Source organism: Mastigoproctus giganteus, chromosome 5 (assembly GCF_048544385.1).
Source record: "Mastigoproctus giganteus isolate SK-2022 chromosome 5, ASM4854438v1, whole genome shotgun sequence".
Lineage (NCBI taxonomy): Eukaryota > Metazoa > Arthropoda > Arachnida > Uropygi > Thelyphonidae > Mastigoproctus > Mastigoproctus giganteus.
Window position 1 is genome coordinate 80963510 of NC_143579.1, and position 27172 is coordinate 80990681.

A 27172-nucleotide genomic window follows, 5' to 3' on the forward strand; every position below is an offset into this window, starting at 1 on the left:
CTATAATTACCCTCTCCGAACCCAAGACAGAACAGGCCCTTTCTATATACTGTGGATATGGACCCACGTCACTAAACTGACAATATATGCTGATTAGAAACATTCTTCCTATGCCACATATAATTTCGGCACATACCATGTGTGATTCACACAGTTCCGTAATTTGTGTAACCACAAATCCGAGTTTCTTATAGCAATGGCAGCATGGCATTAGATCCAGCCTGCACAATCTTATAATTTAAATGAAATCCTTAAACATCTTTCCTGACGTATGGCTCCTGCACCAGGAGAACATCAACATCCTTTTCCTCCATTATCATTGTTAACTGCAAGGACACATCGTATGTTCTTCTTGCATTTATTTGTAGAAATTCCACCATTCCAATCATCAACCCATATTCATCCATATTTCAATTTTTTTTTCATAATTTCTAACTGCTTTACATATTCAGGACACATTCTATCTTTAACAGAGTGGTCCACTACTTTGGCCCTTATTTTTGCAGTTAACACAGATTGGACTCTCATTCTTTTTATCACAATCTTTAAATACTTGGCCCTTCCTGCCACAGTGACCACATCAGTTCGCCCTTGCAATATTTAGATACATGTCCATATGTAAGACATTTAAAGCACTTTGGCACAACAACAACAATATCCTGTATTCTGTATGAGGACCAATCAACATATATGCATTCTTTTGGTACAAGAAGCTTTGATGAAACTTCTATTATCCAATTCTTAATACTTTTCCCTGTTGCTTTACTGATCGCACCACAATTTGTTCTTTAATGTCATCTACCGTAAACCCATCTTCTTTTAAATTCCTCTCATAAATCTGTTCCAACATAGTTTCCTTATCAACATCCATATGTTATAATTTTCTTCCCCAAGCCTCTTGGCACTTCAGTTCTTAATCCTATTTCAGAAATCATCTCACAATTCCTGATTAGTTCTACATCTTTTAGGGAATCAGTTTCAATAGCCATTCCATTATCTCTTATTTTCCTCGTTGTTTTAACTAAGTGTTTTTAATACTGCCTAACTTTTTGTACTAACTCCTGTTGTACTTCTTCACTTGATTTAATGTTGTCAAAACCTGATTTCACCAATACTGTGTAAACCTGCTTTTCTTTCCTTTGATCCTCTTGTGTACTCTTTGCTGCTATTGCCGCATATGTTTCTTTCAACTCCATTTTTGCAGTACTTTGGCAATCTCTTACTCCAGCTTTCAAAGCTTTATTTTCGATATACATTTGCATTGCTTTAGTCTCTACCACATCCTACATTTCAAGTATATCATTCATTGCGGCATGAGTGACTTTATTAGAAATAAAGTTTCTCAGTTTATTTCTTATATCCCTGATATCATCAAATTCTGACACTGGATTGTCTTCTTGTTCTAAATTTTCCTCTTCACTTTCACTAACTTCAAGCAGCTTCAACACTCAGGGACTTTAATGCATGGGGGGGGGGGGATATCTGCACTGACTCATCACTGGAGCCAGCAGAGTTTTCACCCTCCTCCAGTTGTTGCACCGTTTTACCCTTTTTATGCTTTGCCATGTTACCCTCCTTCCTTATATATTTATTAGCCTGTTGGAGTCTTTAAATTCCCTTTATAGAAATTTGCAATCTTTACAATAATAAATAATTCTTAGAATAAAACCAAATCACACAATTGAATTAAATAATTCTTAAAACAAAACCAAATCACACAATTTAAATTCAAACCGAACCATCAAGCAGTAAAATGCAATCTTATTTGCTTACTTTGTTTAAAAAAAAAAATTCCTTTTTTTTCTTCTTCCTTCCTTTCCCTCAATTTTTAATCTGACAATATTTAGAAATGCAATCTGCTCCTAAATTCACTTCCAAATTCCAAAATTTTCTGAACTCAGTTAATTCAATCAAATATTCAATTAACTATTAATATAATACAGAAACTCCAACTAAGTTATCTAATCCAAAGCCACAATCGTCTACCTGAAGTTCCTATACTTCTTAATACGAATAAAGAGACGAACGTCATGGCATACGATTCCTCCTCCAAAACTTTCATCGATAACATTGACCATTACCACATGGCAGCCATATTGGTTCTGCTGATGTGGCAATACACTAACTTAAAATTTCTCAAGAAATTCGTTCTGTAATCACACCAAAATTTATAAGTACACAAGTAACTTTCAAAAATAAGAATCACTTTAAAATTGCATATTATATGAAGAGCTCACTTTATGGGCAACTTTAGAGAAACAATGGTAAACATCACGACATATTGTGGGTAATGTATATGTGTAGTGTTTATACATTTAATATATATATATGTATATATATATATATGTATATACATATATATATATATATATATACACAGTAAACCCTTGCTAATCTGGATTAATTGGGGAGAGAGGTCATCCAGATTAGTGAAGCAAAAGATAGCCTTAAAAGAACAAAAACTTAGAACATAAATATGTAAATTGGAAATTTAATAAAAAAAAAACATAGGTAGTCCTGATGAAAATAAATAAAAAAATATCACTGTACAGCCTTTATTTAAAAACTATAAAAAGACAATACATTTATCCATCCATCAATGGATAAATGTATTCATCAGGTGGCACTGGCATTGCACGCCAACACCACTTCATTGCTGCTATGGTAAGGTAAACTGCAGCCATTATCAACCCACTGCAGGATGGAAGCCTCCACAACAATTCATGCTGAGGGAAATGGACCATAATCTGCCACGCTGGTCCAGTGCAGGTTGGCAGATCGACCATATTTAGCAGTCAGGGGCTTGAACTCCTGTCTACTCAGAGCGTGTGTTACTGCACACCCGCTCCTGACCACTCGGCTACAGAGGATGCATCGTTGCTATGAATACCACTTATTTTGGCTTTTTAAATGCCCGTCTATTTGATACACTGCTTTTTTCACTTCCCACATCAAATTTTAAAGCAAATGTCTTTATAGATTCTTTTTCTTTATATCTGACATAGTCTGTTGGCTAATATCAAATTCTTCAGCAATTTTTTTTCCAGGAACACCATTTCATGTTGTTCTATTGCTTTGAGCTTGTTAATGATAAAGCAATGTTTTTTTTTTATTCCACTTTTCAATTCTTTAGAACCCATAATTATATAAAATATGTTAACTTATGTACATATAAAGTATGCAAATGAAGCGATATAAGCAATAACATCCGTCCGACGCAGAGTCAACAACGATACTGAACAATACACAAAACAATGTAATGTTTGCTCCATCTCTCTATGTGCAGTCTGAGTGATTCATCTGCCTTCCTAAATCCCATGTGTCTTTCAAAGTATTCAGCTGTGAACAGAATTTTTCATATTTTTATCCGGATATACGACATCCGGATTAAATGTAACTGATTAGTGAGGGTTTACTGTGTATATATATATATATATATATATATATATATATAGATAGACAAAAAGTAAAAATCAGTATATTTGTGTATATAGTAGTGGAATTGGGCTATAAGGTGCAGTAACCATGGAAGAATAGGGAGAACCTGTAAGTAAAAAATCAATTTACCTGAAATAAAAATAAAATGCAATTAATAAGGGCATAATAATTGTAAGAACCAAGAGCTGTGGGTCCTAACTACTTCTTCAAAAGGGTCGGCAGCGAAAATCATAGGAGCCACAACAATAGTCCAGGTCTCTGTTTCTGTTATGATGTACACGTAAATGGCATACATATACATCACAGCCGACTCAACAGAGACCAGAAGGAAGAATAAAATAATAAATAAACTATAAAATAAAAATTATAATGAAAAATAAAATTTTTCCTGTGGAAAGAGAAGTATGAAATTTAAACTCAAAAATATCAAAGAGATGGGGCAAAAACAAGAAAACTCACTGTCTGTAAGGTCCAGAAGACGTTGTCAATGGTGATTAAAGGAGAGCTGAATGTTCACTTGCAGTGTATATATTGGTATCAGTTGAAGTAGCCCCGTGGGATGGCGAGGTGTGAAATCGTAATCCGGAACTGTACCCATGTGATGGGGAAGTGAGCAATTAGCATTAGTATAGGCATTTGATGCAAGAAAGCAAGCTTATGCAGCATCAGCCAAAAAAAAAAAAAAAAAAAAAAAAAAAAAAAGTAACATAAATAAATAAAAATAACCACTTCCACTTCATCCCTCTGTTCGTTCGAAATACTTGTCCAGCTGAGCCTTAAACTTATTTAGGCTATCAACTTCCACGACAAAGGATGGAAGTCTGTTCCACCTACCAACCACCCGCAGGCTAAAGGCATATTTCCGCACATCTATCCTACATCTGTCTTTCCTCAATTTGAATTTATGCCCTCTCAGGTGATTATTCTGAGCAAGAGGAAGAATCCCATCAGCATTGAGCATGCTCAAACCATTCAAGGCTTTGTACACCTCTATCAGATCACCTCGCTGGTGCCTAGTTTGCAGACACTGTAATTCGCAAAACTTAAGCCTTTCTTCGTAAGAGCACCCCTTTGTCCCATTCACCAATCTTGTTGCCCTTCTCTGTACTCATTCCAGCAGCTCTACATCCTTCTTGAAATGAGGCCTCCAGGCCTGTATACAGTACTCTAGGCCTGACCATTGCCTTATACAAGGGAATAATCACCTCCTTATCCCTGCTAGAAAAATTCCTATATATCATTGACAATACACCATGAGCTACTCTTGCAGCCCGTCTGCACTGCTCAGAGAACTTCATATCTGCCTGCACAACCACCCCCAGGTCCCTTTCATTCTCTACCACTGTCAGTGTAGTACCACAGAGTTGATACGTTGCTCTGGGGTTGCTGTTTCCCATATGTAGTACTTTACATTTTTGTCAATGTTAAACTTCATTTGCCACCTCGAAGCCCATCTGCTCAACCTTTCCAAATCCTGTTGCAGCAGCATAGTGTCAGTAGTGTCCTTGACGACCCGGCCAACCTTCGTATCGTCTGCAAACTTGGACATTAAGCTTGATATACCATCATCAATATCATTTATAAATACAGAAAACAATAAAGGACCCAATACTGAACCCTGAGGGACTCCACTAATAACATTAGTCCACGATGAGCAGTGTCCATTGATTACCACTCTCTGTCTTCTCCCCCTCAACCACCCCTTTATCCATAGCAGCAATTTGCCTCCAATGCCACACCGCTCCAATTTGTGCAGCAGTCTTCCATGTGCAACAGTATCAAAAGCCTTTCTAAGATCCAAGTATATAATATCAAAGTTATTCCCTGCAACCAGTTCTTTTGTGACTGCATCATAGTATCCAATCAAATTGGTCAGGCAAGACTTCCCCTTAACAAAACCATGCTGTGTCCTAGCTATAACTGAAGTCTTGTCTAGATGATCCTGCAGTGCTTCTTTAACCAGTGCCTCCATTAATTTTCCGGGAACAGAAGTTAAACTCACAGGTCTATAATTACTTGTGTCAGCCTTTGATCCCCCTTTGTGAATTGGGGTCACATTTGCACATCTCCAGTCCATGGGTACCTCCCCTAAGTCCAAGGAAGCTCTCATAATTATGGCCAAAGGTTTGCTTACTTCCTTTGCTGCCTCCTTTAATATAACTGGATAGATCCCATCCACCCCAGGTGCCTTTCTTGTGTTTATCTTCAACAATTTCTCCTCCACTTTGCTCTCAGTTATTACAAGATTCTCTAGCTTACTGCTAGAGTTGAATACACCCCTGGCATTCCCCTCGCTGAATAACTCCTCATGTGTGAATGTCGATGCAAAATATTCATTTAGTTTGTTAGCTACCTGAGCAGGGTCATCCCCTTCCTTCTAGAGTTTACATAAGTAAAGAACTCTTTGCTGTTTTTCTTCGCATCCCTTGCCAAGGATCTCTCGTAATCTGCCTTCGCCTGCCTAACCTCCTTTGTAACTTGGTTACAGATCAACTTGTATCTATCATAGGCGTCTGTGTCACGTGTTAATTTGTATGTATCCCATGCATTTTTCTTCTCTGCCATATGCCTCATTAGTTCATCTGACATCCATTTAGGCCTAAACCTTGAACAATATTTCTTAGTTGGTATGTAAAGCCTAGTAGCTTCCAAGATAAGTTCTTTGAATGCTTCCCATTTTGAATTTGCTGTTGGCAATATCATCAGTTGATCCCACGTTATAGAATTTAAATACTGTCCCAGTCCATTGTAGTCGCCTTTACAAAAGCAATACCCCTTCCCTTTACCCCTAATGGTAGTTACCTCTTTGAGTAACTCCCACTTCAGCACACTGTGATCACTGCCACCTAGTGGTTCATTTATCTGCAGATTCTTAATGCATGAAGAATCACTACTGATAATCAAATCAAGAGTATTACTCCCTCTAGTTGCCTCCCGAACATGCTGATGTAGAAAACAATCATCCAATAAATCCACAAAAGCCTTGCTACTGTGTGAGTGACCCGCCCCCAAATTCCAGTCAATATCTGGGAAATTAAAATCCCCCATTATAAGACTCTCTGATTTACTGGCCCACTCTATTTCTCCGAACAGTTTCTTATTATACTCATCAGAGTCATTAGGCCTATAGCACACTCCTACTCTCAATTTTGATCTCCCAATGCTTATGTCACACCAAACTGACTCGACACTGCACTGTCCAGCGATGTCGACTGGCTTCACTTCCTTGGATTTTATTATGTTTTTTAACTAATAGCATAACCCCTCCTCTCTTCCTATCCTGTCTATCCTTTCTGTAGACATTGTACTCCCCAAATTCCAGTTCTGCATTCCTTATATCTGTGTGACACCACGTCTCTGAAATCCCCACAATATCTGCCTTTGATGTTTTGAGCAATACCTCAAATTCATCAAATTTATTTACTAAACTCCTAGCATTGATGTACACGCAAGTATACATGCACCTGTTCTTTTTCTTAGCTACCCTAACACAACCCATGTGTTTACTTGTACCCCAATGATTCCCAGCAGTCTCTGAAATATCCTGCATCTTATTTTCCAGGCTGTGGCTCATTCCAATAGAAGCAGTGCAAGAATCACTTTCACCTCTGCCAGTGGTTACTGTTAATCTATTAGTCCTTGTATCCCCCAATCTAGCAGTTTTCCGACCCACCTAACACTGCCTCGATAGCATCAGCAAACATTCTTGCACCCTTTCTATTTAAGTGTATCCCATCCCTGTAGAAGCAGTCTCTCCTGTTAACAAGTACAGACCAGGCTGAAAAAAATTCTACCCCTTGAGCCCTGCACAATCTTTCCACGGCCGAATTGATTGACAGGGCTCTCATCATATACTCCCTCCTATCGTGTCTGGGCAGAATTGCAGACACTTTCAATTTCAACCCTAATTCACGGCTCTCTGGAGCAATTAAACAGATGAGGCAAAAAGCCAGCAGAGGGAGAAACAGAAACTAACGAAGTAGTGTGGAAAAGACACTAAACTTTGTAATAGAAGAAACAAGTAGCGATAATAGAGAAATATCATCTCGATATTGCTTTCGGCCATCCTAATTGCTCATGAGAAATAAAATGTAGTAAAGAGAACAGCAGAAAGTTATTGAAATGGAGGTGAATAAAGTAGTGCTTGGGTAGTCCGGGGTTGCAAGCCCGTACCACAGAAGGCCCCTGGACGGATGAGTGGACAATTGCCTCATGTGTTTAAGTCAATAGTGGCAATGTTAAAGAAATCAAAATAAAATACATAAGATAATATGATAAAAAATGAGATAAATATAAAAATAGATGAAAAAACAAGAAATATAATACTCCCGTCAATAGACAATCCGTGGGCACGAGCTTTCCACACTGTGAGACACGACAGAGTGGGGGGGGATATGAACCTATATAATATGTACAGGCCAGAATGTAAAGGAGAATATAGTAATACAGTACACACACACGACCCATTGTCTAATATAAAGGATTGTTAAAATTAAAGTATCCCTAGGTAGAGGGCTCTGGAGCGAGTTCTAAGGCTTGTACTGAAGAGAAATTTGGACAACATGTACAATAAAGAATGCGCTTGCCATTTATTGGAAAAAAAAAATTAAGTTACAAAATTTGTCACTATATAGCACTGTGGCAATACAAATCACTTGAACAGCGCTACAATTGTTCAATGTGTCCTCCATTTTGGTCAAAAACAGTTTCCATTCGAATAACAGCATTTTCTACAGCAGAACGTAACATCTCAACTGGAATAGCCAGCACATGAGTCTAATGCTGTTCTTCAGATTTGCCAGAGTTTGACATCCTTCCCACTACACCTGGTTCTTCAAAAAAACCCCACAACCAGAAGTCGTATGGGGTGAAGTCCGGTGATTGGGCTGGCCAAGATGTCTGGAAACAGCAGCTGATGACCAGTTTGTCTGTAAAGTGTTGCCTTAGCACTCTTTGGACACAATGGTGGATGTGGGGTGGCGCATCATCTTGCATGAATATGGTATCGTGAAGGCACCCACATTGCAGTTCTGGTATTGAGAAATTTGCCAACATTTCATAATATTGCTGTCCAGTGAAGGAACAGGTGCAGGGTCCAGTCGGTGTTACCTGTTCAAAAAAATAGGGCCCAATTATGAACGTGGCCGTAAATTCTCACCACGCTGTCACTTTTGGAGAATGCAATGGGACCGCTTGGATAACTCGAGGGTTTTCTGTTGCCCATGCCCAAATGTGATAGTTGTGCATATTCACTTGTCCATTTAAGCAGAAGTAGGCTTCATTACTCCACAGGATGTTCCACGGCCAAGTGCTATCCACTGTCATTCGCGCCAGAAACCGAAGTGCATATGTGAAACGAATATCTGCATCACCATGCTTCAGCTGCTGTAGCATGTGCATCTTGTAAGGATAGTACCGCAACACCTGATACATTACTAGCCTTGCTGTGGAATACAGTAAGACTAGTAATGTATCAGGTGTTACTAGCCTTACGGTGGAATACAGTATGTCCACTTCACGAGAAACAGCTGGCACATTTGCGCTAGCACGTGGAGATTAACTTGATAAATCCACAAAAGCCATAGCCACATCTTCAACATGAGAGGAGTCCATTTGTTTTCGACCTCAACCTGGTTGAACCCCACGATGTCCTGTCGCTTCAAATTTTGCAATCATTTTGGAGACAGCAAAGTCATAGGTCCGCAGCTTATGTGCTTCTGACACCAGAATTCTCTGATAGCCACAGTTGCATTGTTGCTGTTCTGATAGTACAGCTTCAATAATAGTACCCTTTCCTTTGTTAGCATTGCTGCTGTAGTGCAGGAAAACATCTACTGTATGATTTTGAAGAGACTGCTTTGCTTTTATACAGTACAATACAGTAGAGTTTAGTGCCGCTGTGGCAATAACTTCCGATTATGCAAATAACTTAAGTTATTTGCATAATCGTAACTAAGATAGTTATGTGCCACAGTGACAAATTTTGTAACTAATTTTTTTTCCAAATAAATGGCGAGCACGTTCTTTATTGTACCTGTTGTCCAAATTTCTCTTCAGTATGAGCCTTAGAACTCACTCCAGAGTCCTCTACATAGGGATCCTTTAATTTTAACAACTCTGTATATGTATATACAATGCCACGTAAATGAGCAATTTTTGTACCCAGTGAAGTTCCAACACCATGCTGTGACATCGTGGTATACATCTGAAGAGTGCCTCACAGTATGTAAAGCACTTGCTTATGGTCTCACATTTATGCCAAGACAAGCCATTGTCCCTATTGTTGAAAACAGCTGGAAAAGTGCCAAGCTCGATACACAGACATATATTTGGACTTTTATGGTAATCATCTCTTATACAACTCTGATAGCGGAACTTATCCTTCAAATAATTGAAAAAGTCATTAATACTAATGTTTAATAAAACAGAGTTCTTTGGATTATGTGGAATATATAAGATGTAATAAATAAAATACATGATTAGAACTGCAAATATAAATTTGCGAAAGGGAACAGTGAAAGCCTGTTTGAACAGCCTGTCTGATAAATCTGAAACCATCAACTGTATGACTTGTTTTGTTACCCCCCCCCCCTTTTTGTTGGAGGTGTGACTGATAACACTGATGAATAAACACAAGTGTAAGTAATTTTACTTCGTGGAGATCATAAAAATAAATTACACACTACAAATACATTCAATGCACATCACCAGAACAGCTCCCAATTACCCATCCTTGTGTGTATAAGTGGCTGGTTAAATACAAGACTGGGTCAATGATGGATTAAGAATGTAGTGGACATTCAGAGTTTTTGAAGAAGCAACAGTGACAGCAGTGCTTATGTTTGCATCCTGAATAAATCTTTAATCTATGGAAACAGGTATCAAAATCTAGTATTCACCATATTTTTAACCCTGAGCTTGTTGCACAGGGCCAATGGCACCAAATAATATTTCAGCAATTGGTACTCTCCGTCTACTCTGTTCATACAGCTGAAACTCTTAATAGCTGTTTTTTAAAATGTTTGCTCTGATTTATCCACTGAAAATTCCAGAAATCTTGTTAACTATCACACAATTATAAAACATTCAGGAATTAAATTAAGAAAGAAATGGATGAATAACATGGACTCATTAGATATGAATGGCATAACTACTGATGTTCATGTTGCCAACTAATTAAATACTGTGTTATGCATTTATATTCATGCACATTCATTTATATTCAGGATATTAGAGCTGGAAAAGGAATTAGAAAATGTGAATTGGAATATCATCGGTTTGGCTGAAACAAGAAGAAGAAATGAATCACTTATAAGTTTATCAAGTGGAAATCTACTATACACCAATGGAAACAGTGAAAGGAGTGAAGGCGGAGTTGGGTTTCTGGTCCATAAAGATTTAAAAAGCAACATTTTGGAATTCAAAAGTACATCACCACGGGTGTCAAGACTAATACTCAAGATTTCTAAGAGGTACAAGCTAAAGGTTATAATGATTTATGCACCAACATCAAGCCATGATGATGAAGAGGTTGAAGAAATGTACACCGAAATTGAGAGTCTTCTAGATGAGCAGAAAACCCACTACGCTATTATTATGGAGAACTTCAATGCTAAGGTTGGAAAAAGACAAAACAGTGCAGAAAGGGGAACTATAGGAAATTTTGGAATTGGTGAAAGAAATGAAAGACTTGTGGAATTTTCAGAATCTCAAGGATTGTCAGTAATGAACACTTTTTTCAAGAAAAGGGGTGAACAGAAAGTGGACATGGAAGAGTCCAAATGGATTAACAACTAATGAAATCGACTTCATCCTCACTAACAGAAGATATATTGTGAATGATGTTACCGTCCTGAATAATGTAAATGTTGGAAGTGATCACAGAATGGCAAGATGTACACTTGACATAGATGTAGGAAAGGAAAAAACTGACTGAGTAAATAATACAAAGGTCTTTGAGATAACAGAAGAGGAGAAAAAGCAGTATGTACTGGTACTTAAGAACAAGTTTGAGCTTCTGCAGACTGCTCAGGACCAAGATATCGACGAGGAATATTACAACTTTCTGAAAGTGATAAAGCCCAAGAAACCTATAGGGAAAAAGAAATCCAAAGAAGAAAAAATTAGTCAAGAAACACTTGTTATGATGAACTGAAGGCGAAAAATGAAGAGCAAGATAAACACTGACAAGCAAAAAATTGAGTATATTGAGTTATGCAAAGCCATTAGAAAAAGACTCAGAGAGGCCATAAGAAGGTTTAACACAAGAAAGGTAGAACAAGCATTAAGGGAAAACAAAGGATTTAAATCAGCAGCCACGAGCAGTAATACATAAAGACAAATGATACTGAAACTGAAGAATAGCGATGGTGTACTTATAAACAGCAGAGAAGGCATAATTCAAATATGCAGAAGACTACTATAGAGAATTATACAAGGAGCGAGGGAATGATGCCAGCAGTGGGGAAGTTGAATTGCAAATTAGCAACACATACGACATACCAGATATTCTTCCTGATGAGGTAGAACATGCATTGAAGAAAATGAAGAATCAGAAAGCCCCGGAGGAAGATGAAGTTACTATAGAGTTGTTAAAATTGGGAGGAAGAGACATAACACACAAACTGGCAAGGCTCTTCACAAAGTGCATTAGAAAAGATGTGATGCCTAAGCAGTGGAATAATGCAATCATAGTTTTGCTGCATAAGAAAGGAGATAAATCAGAAATTGGAAATTATAGACCAATTAGCTTGTTATCCCACATCTACAAGTTGTTCACAAGGGTCATTACTAACAGATTAGAAAGAATACTTGATGAGAATCAACCGAAAGACCAAGCTGGCTTTAGGACAGGATTCTCAACTATGGATCACCTTCACGTAATATCACAGGTAATGGAGATAGCAAATGAATATAAAACACCATTATGCCTGGCATTTGTGGATTATGAAAAGGCATTTGACTCCATACGGCATAAGGCAATGTTTCAGGCACTGGAAAGACAAGGCATAGATACCCAACATATTATGATTTTGAAGAAAATATATGAGAGTGCTACCTCCTTTATTAGACTAGACAAAGACAGTAGGAAATTTAAAATCAAGAAAGGAGTTCAACAAGGAGACACAATATCTCCGAAGCTGTTTACTGCTGCCCTTGAGGAAGCTTTCAGAAGATTAGACTGGTCGCAGAAAGGAGTCAATGTGAATGGAGAGTACCTAAACCATTTACGATTTGCAGATGACATTGTGGTCATAAGCCACGATCCCAAAGAATTAGAGGAAAACCTTAAATCAGTTATGCACAGTTAGTAAGGATTTTGGACTAAAGATGAATATGGCTAAAACAAAAGTAATGATGAACAAGTATGCCACAGAAATGGAAATAATGATTGGAGGAGCAGTAATTGAAAAGGTGGAGTCATATACTTATCTGGGACAAGTTATTAGCTGTAATAATGATAAATGGCTGGAAGTCAAGAGAAGAATAAATTTTGGATGGATAGCATTCAGGAAATACAGTCACATACTGAAGAGCAATATTCCAGTTTGTCTGAAACATAAAATAATGAACCAGTGTATACTTCCCCCCCCCATGACTTATAGAAGTGAAACTTGGGCACTCACCAAAAGAATGGAAGAGAAGCTGAGAACTATGCAGCAAAGAATGGAACGAATTATATTGCGAATCAGACTGTTAAATAAGAAGAGAAACACATGAATTAGGCAGCAAACTCAAGTAAAGGACATTCTTATCAAAACTAAAGAACTAAAATGGTCTTGGGCAGGACACATAGCTCGAAGACATGATGACAGATGGACTAAGAAAATAACAGAATGGTACCCAAGAGGAGCTAGAAGAAAACCTGGAAGACAATAGCAGAGATGGATAGATGAAATTCATGAGTTTTTGGGTAGTAAATGGATGGCCAGTGCTGAAAACAGAAGGAACTGGAAAGTTGCTGGAGAGGCCTTCATCCTGCAGTGGATTGAAAATGGCTGATGATGATGATGATTCATGCACAAAGAAATGTTTAGGAATGGGAACACCAGAAGTATATCAAGTTATAACTGGGAGCTAAGTGATTTTGTTTTAACTGAGAAGAAAGTAGAAGATAAATTATTGAAGCTAAAAGTAAACAAGGCACTTGGAACTGATGTGATCTATCCAATTATACTAAAGGCAGCAAAAAGAGTAAGAAAATCTTTGTCCATAATGAGAGCATCCTTGGATTCAGGGGAGGATCCTATAGACTGGAGGTGTGCAAATGTCTCTTATTCACAAAGGTGAATCAAAGAGCAACATTAGCAATTATAAGACCTCTAAACTTGACCTCTGTTCCAGGAAAAACTAATGGAGTCAGTGGTTAAAGAAGTATTGCAGGATCATCTTAACAGGAATGGATTATGCAGAAATCATATGACTTTTTTAAAAAGTGGGTGTTAGGATTCTGTCTGACCAATCTCATTAGCTACTATGATTCAGTAACAAAGGAACTAGATGCAAATAATTTCGACATCAGCTATTTTGATTTCAGCAAAGGTTTTGACACATCCACATGAAAGGCTGCAGTGCAAATTGGAGCGATGTAGTCAATGGTTAAAGAAGTATTGCAGGATCATCTTAACAGGAATGGATTATGCAGAAATCATGAATTTTTTAAAAAGTTGGTGGTAGGATTCTCTCTGACCAATCTCATTAGCTACTATGATTCAGTAACAAAGGAACTAGATGCAAATAATTTTGACATCAGCTATTTAGATTTCAGCAAAGGTTTTGACACATCCACATGAAAGGCTGCGGTGCAAATTGGAGCAATGTAGCATTGATAATATTAGTTCAAGAGGAGTGTGGCACTGCTCTTCTTGGACTAGCGTTATTAATGGAATCCCTCAGGGTTTAGTGGAGAGCCCTTACTGTTTACACTATTAATGATACTGATGAAGGCATATCAAGCTTACAGTCTAAGTTTGTAGTTAATACAAAGGTTGGCAACGGTGTGGTTAATGATAGGAACTAGATGCAAATAATCAAGGCAAGATACTGCAGTAATCCCAACCAGAATCACATAAAATTAGGCATTACTACAATCAAAGTGGTGAAGAACGAAAGAGACCTAGGGATAACTGTACAGTATGACATGAAGTTCTCTGAATAGTATAGTGCAGATAGTCTAGAACAGCTCATGGTGTTTTTTTAATGATATACAGGAACTTTTCCATCAGGGACAAAAAGGTGATTATCCCACTGTATAAGGTTAGGCTGTATCTTCAGTACTGCACACAGGTCTGGAAACCTCATTTTAAGATAGGTATGGATCTTGTAATAAGTGTAGAGAAGGGCAACCAGATCAGTCAAGAACACAATGGTGGTACTCTTATCAGACTTCAGTTCTGCAAATTGCAGCTTTTGGAAACTAGGCACTTGTAGGGTGACCTGATTGAAGAGTGTATAAGGCTTTAAATGGATTGAGCAAACTTAATGATGATGGTATTCTTACTCTTTAGCATGCACAAAGAGACATAAATTGAAAGTTGGAACAAAATACCATCTGGTGGTGTGGAAGTGAGTACATTGAATAAATTTAAGGAAGAATTAGGCATATTACACTAGACTGACAGATAAACTCTGGTAGATTTTTTTTTTTTTTTTGCTGATGCTCTATAAACTTTTTTCTTTGCATCATTTGTCACTATTACTAATGATAATCAGAAGAATCTTTATTGCAATGCACAGATAATTTTCATAATAGCGTAACTGCAACTGCCCATCATGGAACAGTGGCCACAGGTTAACCAATGCACTATAAAGACAAGGTTACTTCAATAAACCAATAAAAATAAAATAAAAATTATAATAAATAAATAAAATAAAGTAACAGAAAATAAAGAAATGAATTGTGTATATGTCTATTTTGTGAACTCCTCTGACCGTTTGGTCATCCCAGAGTATATACAGAAAACATTGAGCATGCAGACCATTAGTTATAAACTACATAACATGAGAATACACACTGAATTGTTATTTGGTTTTTAGGAGCATTAGCAACTCATGTTTAGTCTCTAGAGCAAAGTTTCCGGCATCCCCATCCCCCCATACTTCTCCTTCAACCCATGCATGGTACTAAGTACTATAGGTTTTGATACCTTTCGTGTTTGGGGTTTTCATAAAAAAAAAAAAAAAAAAAAATGCGGTGGTCATTCCCTGACCTTTCCACACACACTGAATTGAGTAAGAGTATACATTGCTTGGGACTCAGGTTATACAGTAGAGTTTCGAAACCTTCGGGGATTCAAGGTGCCATTATTTTGATTTTTCCGTTATCCAGAAAGTTTTATTTTTAACGTATTTAATGCAGAAATAATGAGGCCAAATAAGAAATAAAGAATGCAATTTTATTAACTGCATATAAAAAAAAACATGTAGACGATCCAATGTTATATTCTGCCATTAATACACTTCTGCCCCATTCTATTTTCTTTATTACATCAAGTTTAATCTGCACAGGTAGCATAGTGGTATTGTCACCATCCTCCCCACACCGAGTGGAAAAGGCCCAGGTTTGAATCCAGTCAATGATGCAATGAACTTTCATAGGCTTTTTTCACTCTGCGGCTGAGTTAGTGGGTCCCAGCATAGATAGCAAGGTTTTTCTCCCAGAAACGGGTTTTGCGTCCATCAAAACAGGCAAATTGAGCAGAGAACACACAAAATTTACAGACACTACACATGTGTATATGAATTTCCAGGTGATCCTAATGTAATAGTTTGGATTATATCAAGTTTGTCACTAATGTTTTTCTTCTTTTCTTCTCTGTATGAGGTTTATTAACTTTAGGAGCCATAGTGAGGGGTTCTTTAATTTAAAATAAATGCAAAACAGCAGTATAATCCATGATATCAGTACAGAATTCACTTCCAAAATGACAAACGTAATCAAATACTAACGTGACTTGCCGCCCAAATCCAATACTAACGTGACTTGCTAAACTATGCATGTGGAACATTCAAGGAATGTCCATGTTGGCATTGCAAGTTATTAAGTATGCTGCATAATGCGAGGCTTGCATATTTGCCAGAAACCACCAGAGTGTAAGTTTACATTGAGATATAGTGCTAAGAAAAACAGTAAATAAGCAGTGAATTATACACGTGTTTATTGAATTACATATAAATCAATCATGAAGATGTGCAATTAAAGGAGAGGTGTTTGCCTTCTTCATTAGATATTCCACCATTCCTTCACAGATGGCAATAATATCATTACAGAGCAGGGAAACATTACTTCGAAACAGTCCAATTAATGTTTAATTTAATTGTACATTTTCATATTTATTATTCATAAACTGGAATAGTACTTGCTTGTTTTGCAGTAAAAATGACAATAGTTGGTCATATACAACATTGAAATAAAAAACGAACATAAAATATAGAAATCTCAGGAGACAATTTTTTAAAACTAAATTTAAAGCTAATTATAAAACTTTACTGTCTTTATATTACACATTGATAATTGATATGCAAAGACAGTATTTGGTGCCACAATGTCTAAAGTTCTGTTGTTGTTGTTTGTTGGATTTATTGGTGCAAGGGCTACTAAGGCCATAATGCACCTATTATAATCTTATTTAGTACATGATTGGTCTAAAGTTCTACTATTTAAGGTTTAACAAAGGCAGTAGCCAAAAGTGTGAGCTTTAGAGACATGATGGGAACTAGGGAGTATGAAAAAGCATCACTCCTCATCTCATGAGAGGTCTATAAGTATAACTTGACATTAACATATACACAGGGTTACATTCAAGACTTCCACTATAACTAAATTCAACAACAGTAATTATTAGTTAGACACCTGTTCCAAACTTCACTTTATGAAATTAATCTTGAATATCAAAACACTATGAAATACATTATCGTGATGAAATGAGGAATGACAGCTTATTCAACCCCGTGATAAGACGAGGAATGATAGCTTATTCGCCCCCCCATCATGTCTTTAAAGCTCATACTTTTGACTGTCATCTTCTGATTAGGCTATATACACCAGATGTGGCCAAACTGTGGCTTGCAAACCACCTAAAGCTCTTTGAGAGTTGAACTGTGACTTCCAGGGAAATGTGAACACAGGTGCATGTATATCAATGCTGGAGTATAGTAAACAACTTTGATGAATTTGAAGTACTGGTCAAGACATCAAATGCAGACATGTGGTGTCATTCAGATATAAGGGATGTATAGGGAGTACAATGTATACAGACGGGACAGGGGGTTGTGCTCTAATTTAAGAAGCAGATTAAATCAAAGTCAGTGCATCCATTTGACGTGGGTGGACAGTGCAACATTGTCAGTTAGGCGTGACATAAGCAGGAAAGCAAAAATGAGAGTAGTAGTAGTTGCATGTGATGCAAGAAAGCAAGTGTATGAGCTTATGCAGCATCAGCCAAAAAAAAAAAAAAAAAATCACACCATTCCCTCCAAATGCCTGTCCAGTTCCTCCTTAAATTTATTTAACTTATCAACTTCCACGACAGATGGAAGTTTGTTCCAGCAATTAACCACCCGCTGGCTAAAGGCAAATTTCCGCACATCTATTCTACATCTGTCTTTTCTTAATTTGAATTTATGCCCCCTAAGGCTTGTAATCTGAACAAGTGGAAGGATCCCATCAGAATTCGGCATGCTCAACCCATTCAAGGCCTTATACACCTTGATCATATCACCGTGCAGGTGCTTAGTCTCCAGCCACTGCAATTTGCAGAACTTAAGCCTCTCTTGGTAAGAGGATCCCTTCATTCCCCTCACAATCTTATTGCTCTTCTCTGTACACGCTCAAGCAAATCTACAACCTAAAACGAGGCATCCAGACCTGTACGCAGTACTCAAGGCGTGGCCTGACAATTGCCTTATACAGAGGGACAATCACCTCCTTTTCGCTGCTAGCAAAATTCCTATATTTCATTGACAAAACCCCATGACCTGCCCTGGCAGCCTGTAATCAGTAATGAACCAATGGCACGTGCTATGAGCATGCTCACTTATAAATTTATTTCCATGATCTGTTAGCCACATCTTGTAGTCTTCTTCTTCTTTGCCTTTTCCCACGTATGGGGTCGGCACATCTTGTAGTGAAAACCATGAATGTAATTGTATTGCAGAATTATATGGCTACAAATTTCTCATTAAAAACAAGCATTATTACCTGATTTTACAATAACAACTCATACCGATTTTAGTCAGTCTTTTTTTTCTACAGCAAGTGAAAATTATTGTATTTTTTGTTTCACCTTGTTTTTGGCACACAGCATGGGAAAACTTTTGCTACTGCTAGTATATAGTAAGTACCATAAATATGAGTGCTTGCAGTGATAATATAATGTTTCATGTTTTTGAAAATACACATCTCTGGTTCAATTTTAACTGGGTGTTGATGCAATTTGCCATGTAATGATATATTTACATGCTTCAGAATTATGGAAAGAAGTTCTGATTGGAGCATGGGATGGAATGAAGGATCTTACCTTCAATTTTTGTTTTCATTACTGGAGGACAGCATCCAAGTGGTTGTACCTGTTGTGTCCCACTGCTGAGTGCCTTTCGCTAGGAAAAATTGCAAGTTACATTTTAAAATTAAGCTCAGCAGAACGGAAAAGAAATGTGAAAAATACTTAAACTATTTCATTCTCCTGTTGTCTCCATGCATCAAAGAAGATTATTGTTGTATGGATGGATGGACATTAGAAGTGAGTATACAACAGATTTTCTCAGCTCTCATTATAGTGAACTTGCATTGTATTTATTTTTTCAATATCAGTTGCCATTCACCAGAACTACAGATTCTTAACTAATGTAAAAAGATATGTACCATAAGACTTAGGAAATGATAATGAAAGTTACAATGAGTTTATGTAATTGGTTTCTTTCAAGTGTGCAGCAAATTTTGCAGAAATGAAAGTTATGGGGGTTTAAAGTTTTTTGGGTTTTTATTAACCCTCATTATTATGGAAGTTTATTCCATACACTGCCTGGTCATTTTTAGGACCATGAACCAATAGCATGTCGAAAAGTAACACAAGAAATACTGGATCATTCATGTAACAAAACTATCCTCAATTCCTGGAGTGATGTGGACTGACGATTGTGATGACAAACATGCCTTTCCAGTTTATTCCACAGATGTTTGAATGAGAACGGAAATTTGGGATAGGGCTGATGCCTGAAATCTCCATGAGTTCCCCATACAACCCTTTCACACATTTAGCATGGTGGATGGTTGTATTGTCACCTTGAAAGTACCCTTCTTTATCTATGGGGTAAACATGCAACCTTACCAAGTGTGCCTGATCCACAATAAAGTTTGGGTAATGCTTTGGTATTCAGGATGGCCTCCAGGAGGATTTGGGAACCAAGAGCATTCCAAGAAAACATGCTCTACACCAATTCAACTCCTCCACGAGCCTGTACTATTGGTACACAATACAGAACAGGATGGTTCCAGTGCCTTGTGCAGTTCTGTCCAGGCATGCAATTTAACAGTGCTGAAAAGTAAATTAAGACTCATCAAACTCATGAATTACCTCCAGTCCCCCTTTGCATTCCAGGCACAAAGGTAACCATATTTTCTGGTTGGCACCTGAGAACAGAGTGTTTCCACAAAGATCTCATATGTTTTTAGTGCTTTCTTTGTTATTGATGCCATGTGATGCTTTCATTAAATATAGAGATTAATTTTTCCAATTCAGAGAAATTATTACACTTAATAATCTGCTTCAGATGGTGAGCATCTTGCTCCATCCGTTGCATCTTCTGTCACAGCTGCATTTGTTCAGTTACTTTCCAAGAATTTTTTTCATTCATTTTAGATAAAATAGCATGTCTTTAACAACTGACAAGTGAAACCATCCTCTCCATTGTGCCACTTCCTAAACACATATCAACCATTATACCTCTGGGAGTCTGAGATCCTATATGTTCCTTATTGTTAGTGAACTGATATGGCCACTAGTCAGGTTACATGGCTTTATATAGCACTTTCCTGCACACATCAAAAAATACCATGTGACCTCTTTGATTTACACAAATTTTTGCATAGATTGTTGCATACAGCCTAAACCTTCATAGTTCTAATAAAATGATTAGGCAGTGTCATTATCTTTTTTTCCTTTTTTATTATATCTTGTATGATAGAAGAGAAAAATAACTGAAACCTTATACGAAATTAGAAAACTTTTTCTTATAACTTACACCAAAAATTAAATTTTTTTCTTTGTCAAAATTACACTAGTCACAATAGAGTTTTAAAAACATTTTATGAACTGATTTTTACTTGCTTAGAAAAGTCATTGCTCAACATTTTCATAATTTCAGAATGCTTTAGGTCACCATGTGACTTCTTAATTTCTCTATAATTCTCTTTGACAAAAAGAGCAAAACCTTTTGGTGCTGAAGAGGTATTGACAGGTTTATTATTTATTAAAAGTTCAAATGAACCTCGGCACCTTCCACAGACTTTTCTTGATGTGTCAAGAGATTTTGAATGACGGCCAATACTACAAAGAAAGGGAAGAAATATTATTTTAAAAAATATAAAGAATTTCATTTATATACTTAAAAAGCAAATCATCTTCAATCTGAACTACAGTCAAAGCTCTTTGTAGTGAGCTCTCAGAGGAATGAAAAAAATGGCTGTTATGTTGAAAGGTCATTATATCAATAGTTCACAATATCAGTATTAAAAAAGAAAGTGAAGATTGTACAGTGTAGTAAGATTAATTTGTAAATTACATTATGTATAGTAACTATGGCATACATTAGTACATACACCGATGAGCCAAAACATTATGACCAGTGAATCGTTATGCAAATCGAAGGAACTGCAGGTGAACTACAGCACGTGTGCAGGTCGGGACATGGTATAAAAAACACCTGATACTGAGCACCATTAATCAGTGTTACCCTTGTTCTTCAGATGGGAAAGGCAGCGGACTTAAGCGAGTTTGACAAAGACCAAATTGTAATGGCCAGACAAATGGGTCAGAGCATATCTGAAATGGCACAGCTGGTGGGATGCTCATGGTCAGCCATGGTTAGTATCTACTGAAAGTGGTTTGAGGAGGGGAACTCACAAACTGCCAGCAAGGTGTTGGACGACCACGGTTCATTGATGCTCAAGTTGAGTGAAGGCTCTCCTGGATGGTATGTGGCAACAGAAGGGCGACTGTGGCGCAACTCGCCGATAACTGGAATGCTGGTGACAGGAGTAATGTGTCACAACACACACACACAGTACATCAAACCCTGCTGAAAATGGGACTGCGTAGCCGCAGGCCGCTCTGAGTGCCCATTCCAACCATGGTTTACCGGCAACAGTGCCTAATAATGGGCATGTGAACATTGAAACTGGACCTTGAGTGATTGGAAGAAGGTCGTCTGGTCCGATGAATCAGGTTTCCTGTTGCACCATGTGGATGCCTGGGTATGTGTGCATCGTTTACCTGGGGAAGTGATGCCGCCTGGATGCACCGTGGGATGAAAGTGGTGCCAGTGGTGTCATGCTTTGGATGATGTTCTGCTGGGATACTCTGGGTCCAGTCATCCATGTCTACCGGGCACTCTGACGTTTACCACCTACCTAAACATCATTGCTGACCAGGTACACCCTTTCATGACAATGGTCTTTCCCTCTGGCATTAGCAGGATAATGCACCATGCCACACTGGCTGGATTGTTCGAGGCTGGTTCACGGATCATAAGGAAGACTTCCATGTATTGCCCTGGCCTCCAAATTCCCCAGACATCAATCCCATCGAACATCTGTGGTTTGTGTTAGAATAGCAACTCCAATCTGCGGCATCTCAACCATGGACCTTACAGGAGTTAAAGGATCTGCTGGTTACGTTTTGGTACCAGATACCACAAGACACATTTAGAAATCTTGTAGCATCCATGTCTCGCTGGGTACGAGCTGTTTTGGCTCATCAGTGTATGTACAGTAATATGTCTAATTACAAGGCCTAATTATCAAGGCTTAATTATCTAATTATCAAGGCCTAACCACAGACAAGGAAATTGATTTCAAACTTTAACAATTGGTGATCATTTTTTCAAAACCAAAACACATTGTATTTTGGTTTTGAAATGCATACATTTTTTTAAAGCATTTTTCGATAGTTTTTCTCTAAAGCTTTGGATTACACCGTGATCAAGTAGCCGAAGAACCTATGCCATATTAGGTGGCTGGTACTCAACAGTGATTGCATTTAGGCCGGTCATTCACTCGGCAACGAGGAGTGCAGCTTTCAACAAACGGCAAAATTTTTGTTCTCCCTGTTCATCCTTTGATCTCAATCTCTTATCCATTCTTTATAGATTTTTGACAACATTCAAGAGCCTTTGGGGTTGCTTGATATGAAGTTGGCAACATCTCCAAACCTTTAAAGCATTGGGGCTGCTGGGCTTTCCCAATGATCAGAGAGGAAGCTTCTCTGTTCCTGACATGTCTGTTACTATGAGAATGACATCTTGTTTTGCCTTTTATCTGTTACTATATTCCTCATCTTTAAATGTAAGCATTATATCTGGTGGCAACTTGGAAAAAAAGTCCAGTTTCATTTGCATTTAAGATGTCATTCTGGTCATTGACATATTTTAAATATGTCAATTACAATTTTTAAATTATTCTCCTTTCAATTCTTCATAATTTTTGGGACCATTCATCTGAACTTGAAATATTCATAGTGGACACAGTGTTATTGTTATGCAGTTCCTGTGGTTTCCCACAAATCCATGTTAAGTACTCTGTGATGCTGCAAAACAGAGCCAGTCAGTGTGAATTGCATGTGTAGTGTGTTGTTTGACTGGCCTCTTTGTTACTGGGAAGTGCAGTCACCAGGAAGGAGCCTCCAAGCATCCATCCACTGGCACAAGGAGCCAGGCCAGGGAGTAGAAAAACATCTGATGGGCTGTCCACACTCTTGCAGGAGCAAGTGTGGGGAGGGGCCAAGGAAAAAGTAGAGAAAAGACAGGAAAGTGGAAGACAGTGGGGGATGGCAAAGTGTATGCATCCCCCAGGCAAAAAAGAGTAAGAAGAGTGCTAGCTGCAGTTGGGGGAGTCCTGGAGAAGGACAGTGGGTGGGTAGGGAGAAGAGAACAGGTAAAGTTCAAATTAAAGAATCAAAGACTGCCACAATGGCGAACCAGTGTCTGTGGGGCACCTAACTGGGTGGCCCAAGGATCATCCCAGCCAGGGGTGCACCCTGGGCCAGCAATAAGAGTAGGTTAGGGGCCCAATTTGCAGTTTCATGACTGGGAGTTTCCAGTACTTGGTATCAGTTGCTGTGTGGAGGCATAACTGGTCAGTGTATGGAAGGCAAGTGATGTAGCGTGGAGGTCTAGGAATAGTTGGGTTCTTAGATCTAAGTACATGTTGCATGAGTGCATCATGTGATTCCAGTCTTCAGGTTCTCCGCAGGTACTGAGGACATCCTTGACTAGGCCAAACTCTAGGAGTCCCGTGAAGGACCCATGACCAGTTAATAGGAAGGATGCATAGATGTTAGGGAAGAAACAAGCAGAATGTTGTTTGTTGAAGTAGGTTACTTCAGGGAGGAAAAGTTTAGTAGTTGCACCAGTTGTGGAGTTATTCCAGAGGCTTTGCCATAAGTTTATTAGCACACACATTTGTGTTCCTGCTGGGTATTGGTATGGGTTTGAATAGTGAGGAATCCTGTTTCTTTATTCTTCTTAACAGCATGTTCGAGTCTAATAAAAGTGACGTGGAGGTCCAAGGGGAGGCAGCCTGTTAGTACCTGTAGGGCAGCAGTTGATGTCATTTTACTTTTCTTTTTTTTTTTTTTTTTTTGGTAGTTGGCGCATCAGCTTCTGTGGCCATAGTGCACCTCCCAAGGTTTTTGCAGTACTTTGATCCAAGCCCGAGGCGGGATACGAACCCGTAACCTTTGGGTTGCCAGGCAGGCACTTTACCCACCCGGCTAGCCCGGTCGGCCATGTCATTTTACACATGTGGGTCATTTGTAGTAGCATAAGTCATTGAATTTGCTGACATTCACGTTGTGCATGCACTATAGTCATTCAATGGTACTATATTGCAGCTCCATATGTGACAATTGGTATAAATACTGCTGAATATAGGACACGTAGAGTCAGTCCTTTTAGATCCTGTCCTTAAGGGTAAAGTGTGCTAACATAGTGATGTAATTTTTTTTTATCTTTTCTTTGATAGCTTGGAGATGAAGGATGAAAGTTCTCCAGTTGTCTCTCCAAAATTACTCCTAGGTACTTCACCAATCAGTAATTTTTCAATGGGCAGCCATTAAAACGTATGTTAGCTTTGGTTTTTAATGGTGCATTGGCAGCTAAGGCCATAATGCGCCTTATGGTAGGAGGTCTGGAGAAGTCCAGTTTGCCTTTCAATAGGAGGGTTCTGCTCTTCTCGGTGGAGACTAAGTTTGTTTTCCATAGCCCATACAGACAGGGCAGGGAGAGCAACTGCAGCTTGGGTTTCTATGATAGAGCAGGATGGACCCTCGACAATGATAATCATGTCATCAGCATAAGAAAGCTGAGTAGTGTGTGTGAGCTGTTCCTCAGGAGCCAGTCGTAGAGTATCATATTCCAAACAGCTGCCTCCAGAAAATCTTCAATATCCATCTGAAGTGTAAACGATTCACCCTTAGTTTTTAAAAGATTTCCATCCACTGGAATGATTTTTGCACACATTATCATTAGCTAAGAGTATCTTTTCAAGGTCCAGATACTTCACCTTTTGTTCTGAACTGACCGTACAGCAGATTTTTTGAAGCTTTCAACCTCTTAGAATGGCAAACAGTATATGTTTAGGAATGCTAAACTCTTTAGCAGTGCCAGTCTTAAAATGCATGCCATTATATACAGATTGTAAAATCTAATTTTTGTCTATGATTGGTATATTGATAAACATATATATTGATAGACATACAGTCTATACACATTGTATAATGAAAGAAACTTCAAATTGAAGTGAGTATTTCCAGTCAGCATAAGAATTGCCAATGAGCTATTTCCTATGGTCAGCCTGTGCAAGCTCATTATTAACTTCAATAAATAAGCATTCTTTCATTTTGAAATGTAAATACTAAAAGTAAAATTAAGATAGAGTGGTGGAAATTCTTGGGTCATTACAGAGAATTTGCTCATCTTTCAAGGTCATATTAAAACAGTATTAGGTTTATGGGTGATTGACCAGGTCCTGCCAAATAGGCTGTTATAATGCCCTCTTTTTAACATCCCGGCTGGGATGTTAAAAAGAGGGTCGTTATAAAGAACTTCGACTATACACCGATGAGCCAAAGCATTATGACCACCTACCTAATATGATGTTGGTCCTCCATGTGCAGCCAAAACAGCTCATACCCAGCGAGGCATGGATGCTATAAGATTTCTAAATGTGTCTTGGTATCTGGTACCAACACATAACCAGCAGACCCTTTAACTCTGGTAAGGTCTATGGTTGAGACGCCACAGATCGGAGTTGCTGTTCCAACACAAATCACAGATGCTTGATGGGTTTTGATGTCTGGGGAATTTGGAGGCCAGGGATACCTGAAAGTCTTCCTCATGTTTTGTGAACCAGTCTCAAACAATCCGGGCAGTTTGGCATAGTGCATTATCCTGCTGAAAGATGACACCGCCAGAGGGGACCGTTGCTGTGAAAGGGTGTACCTGGTCAGCAAGGATGTTTAGGTAGGTAGTAGATATCAGATTGTCTGGCACATGGATGACTGAACCCAAGGAATCCCAGCAGAACATTGCCCAAAGCATGACACCGTCACCACTGGCTTATTTTCATTCCACAGTGCATCCAGGCCCCATCACTTCCCCAGGTAAATGATGCACACATGCCCGGCTGTCCACACATTGCAACAAGAAACATGATTAATTGGACCAGACAACCTTCTTCCAATCACTCAAGGTTCAGCTTCGATGTTCTTTGCCCATTGTAGGCACTGTCGCCGGTGAACTGTGGTTAGCATGGGCACTCAGAGCGGCCTGCAGCTCCATTTTCAGCAGGGTTCGATGTACTGTGTTGTGACACATTACACCTATCTCCAGCATTCCAATTACTGCCTAGTTGCCCTTCTGTTGCCACGTACCATCCAGGAGAGCCGTCACTCACCTCGAGCAGTGGACGTCCAACACCTTGCTGGCAATTCATGGGATTTCCCTCCTCGTCCTACTTTCGGTAGGTACTAACCACGGCTCACTGTGAGCATCCCACCAGCCGTGCCGTTTCGAATATGCTCTGACTTAGTCATCTAGCCATTAACAATTTGGTCTTTGTCAAACTCGCTTAAGTCCGCCGCCTTTCCCATCTGAAAAACAAGAGTAACACTGATTAATGGAGCTCAGTATCAGGTGTTTTTTGTAATGTGTCCCAACCCACGCAAGCGCCGTAGTTCACCTGCAACTTCTTCGATTTGCATAACGACTCGCTGGTCATAATGTTTTGTCTCATTGGTGCTAAATTTTTACACTTTCAACCCACAACATAGTAAAACAAATTGGTACCAAAACCAAGTAGCAACTGTAAGTGGAGCTCTGACATATTGGTACCTTAGCTCACCTGCTTACTTTTAAGATTGGCCATGGCTCAAGTCAGGATCTTTACCAATTTTTGTTGTGGGAATGGTGGAAATGGTTCCATTTATTCATTTATATTAATTTAATGTTTATAACTGTA

The 27172-nt window shown here is 38.5% G+C and overlaps 1 protein-coding gene across 1 annotated transcript in view; it reads right to left on the reverse strand.

The window, feature by feature from the left end:
- Nucleotides 1-1031: 1031 nt before the first annotated feature.
- The window catches only part of LOC150085523 (germ cell nuclear acidic protein-like), a 114494-nt gene continuing 88353 nt past the window's right edge, over nt 1032-27172 (reverse strand). Inside the window, exons 5-6 of the mRNA XM_090374588.1 lie at nt 20762-20984; nt 1032-1283 (exon numbers count right to left, since the gene is read on the reverse strand). Coding sequence (XP_090230714.1) covers nt 1032-1283; nt 20762-20984 — 475 coding nt within the window. The remainder of the gene's footprint in view (nt 1284-20761; nt 20985-27172) is intronic.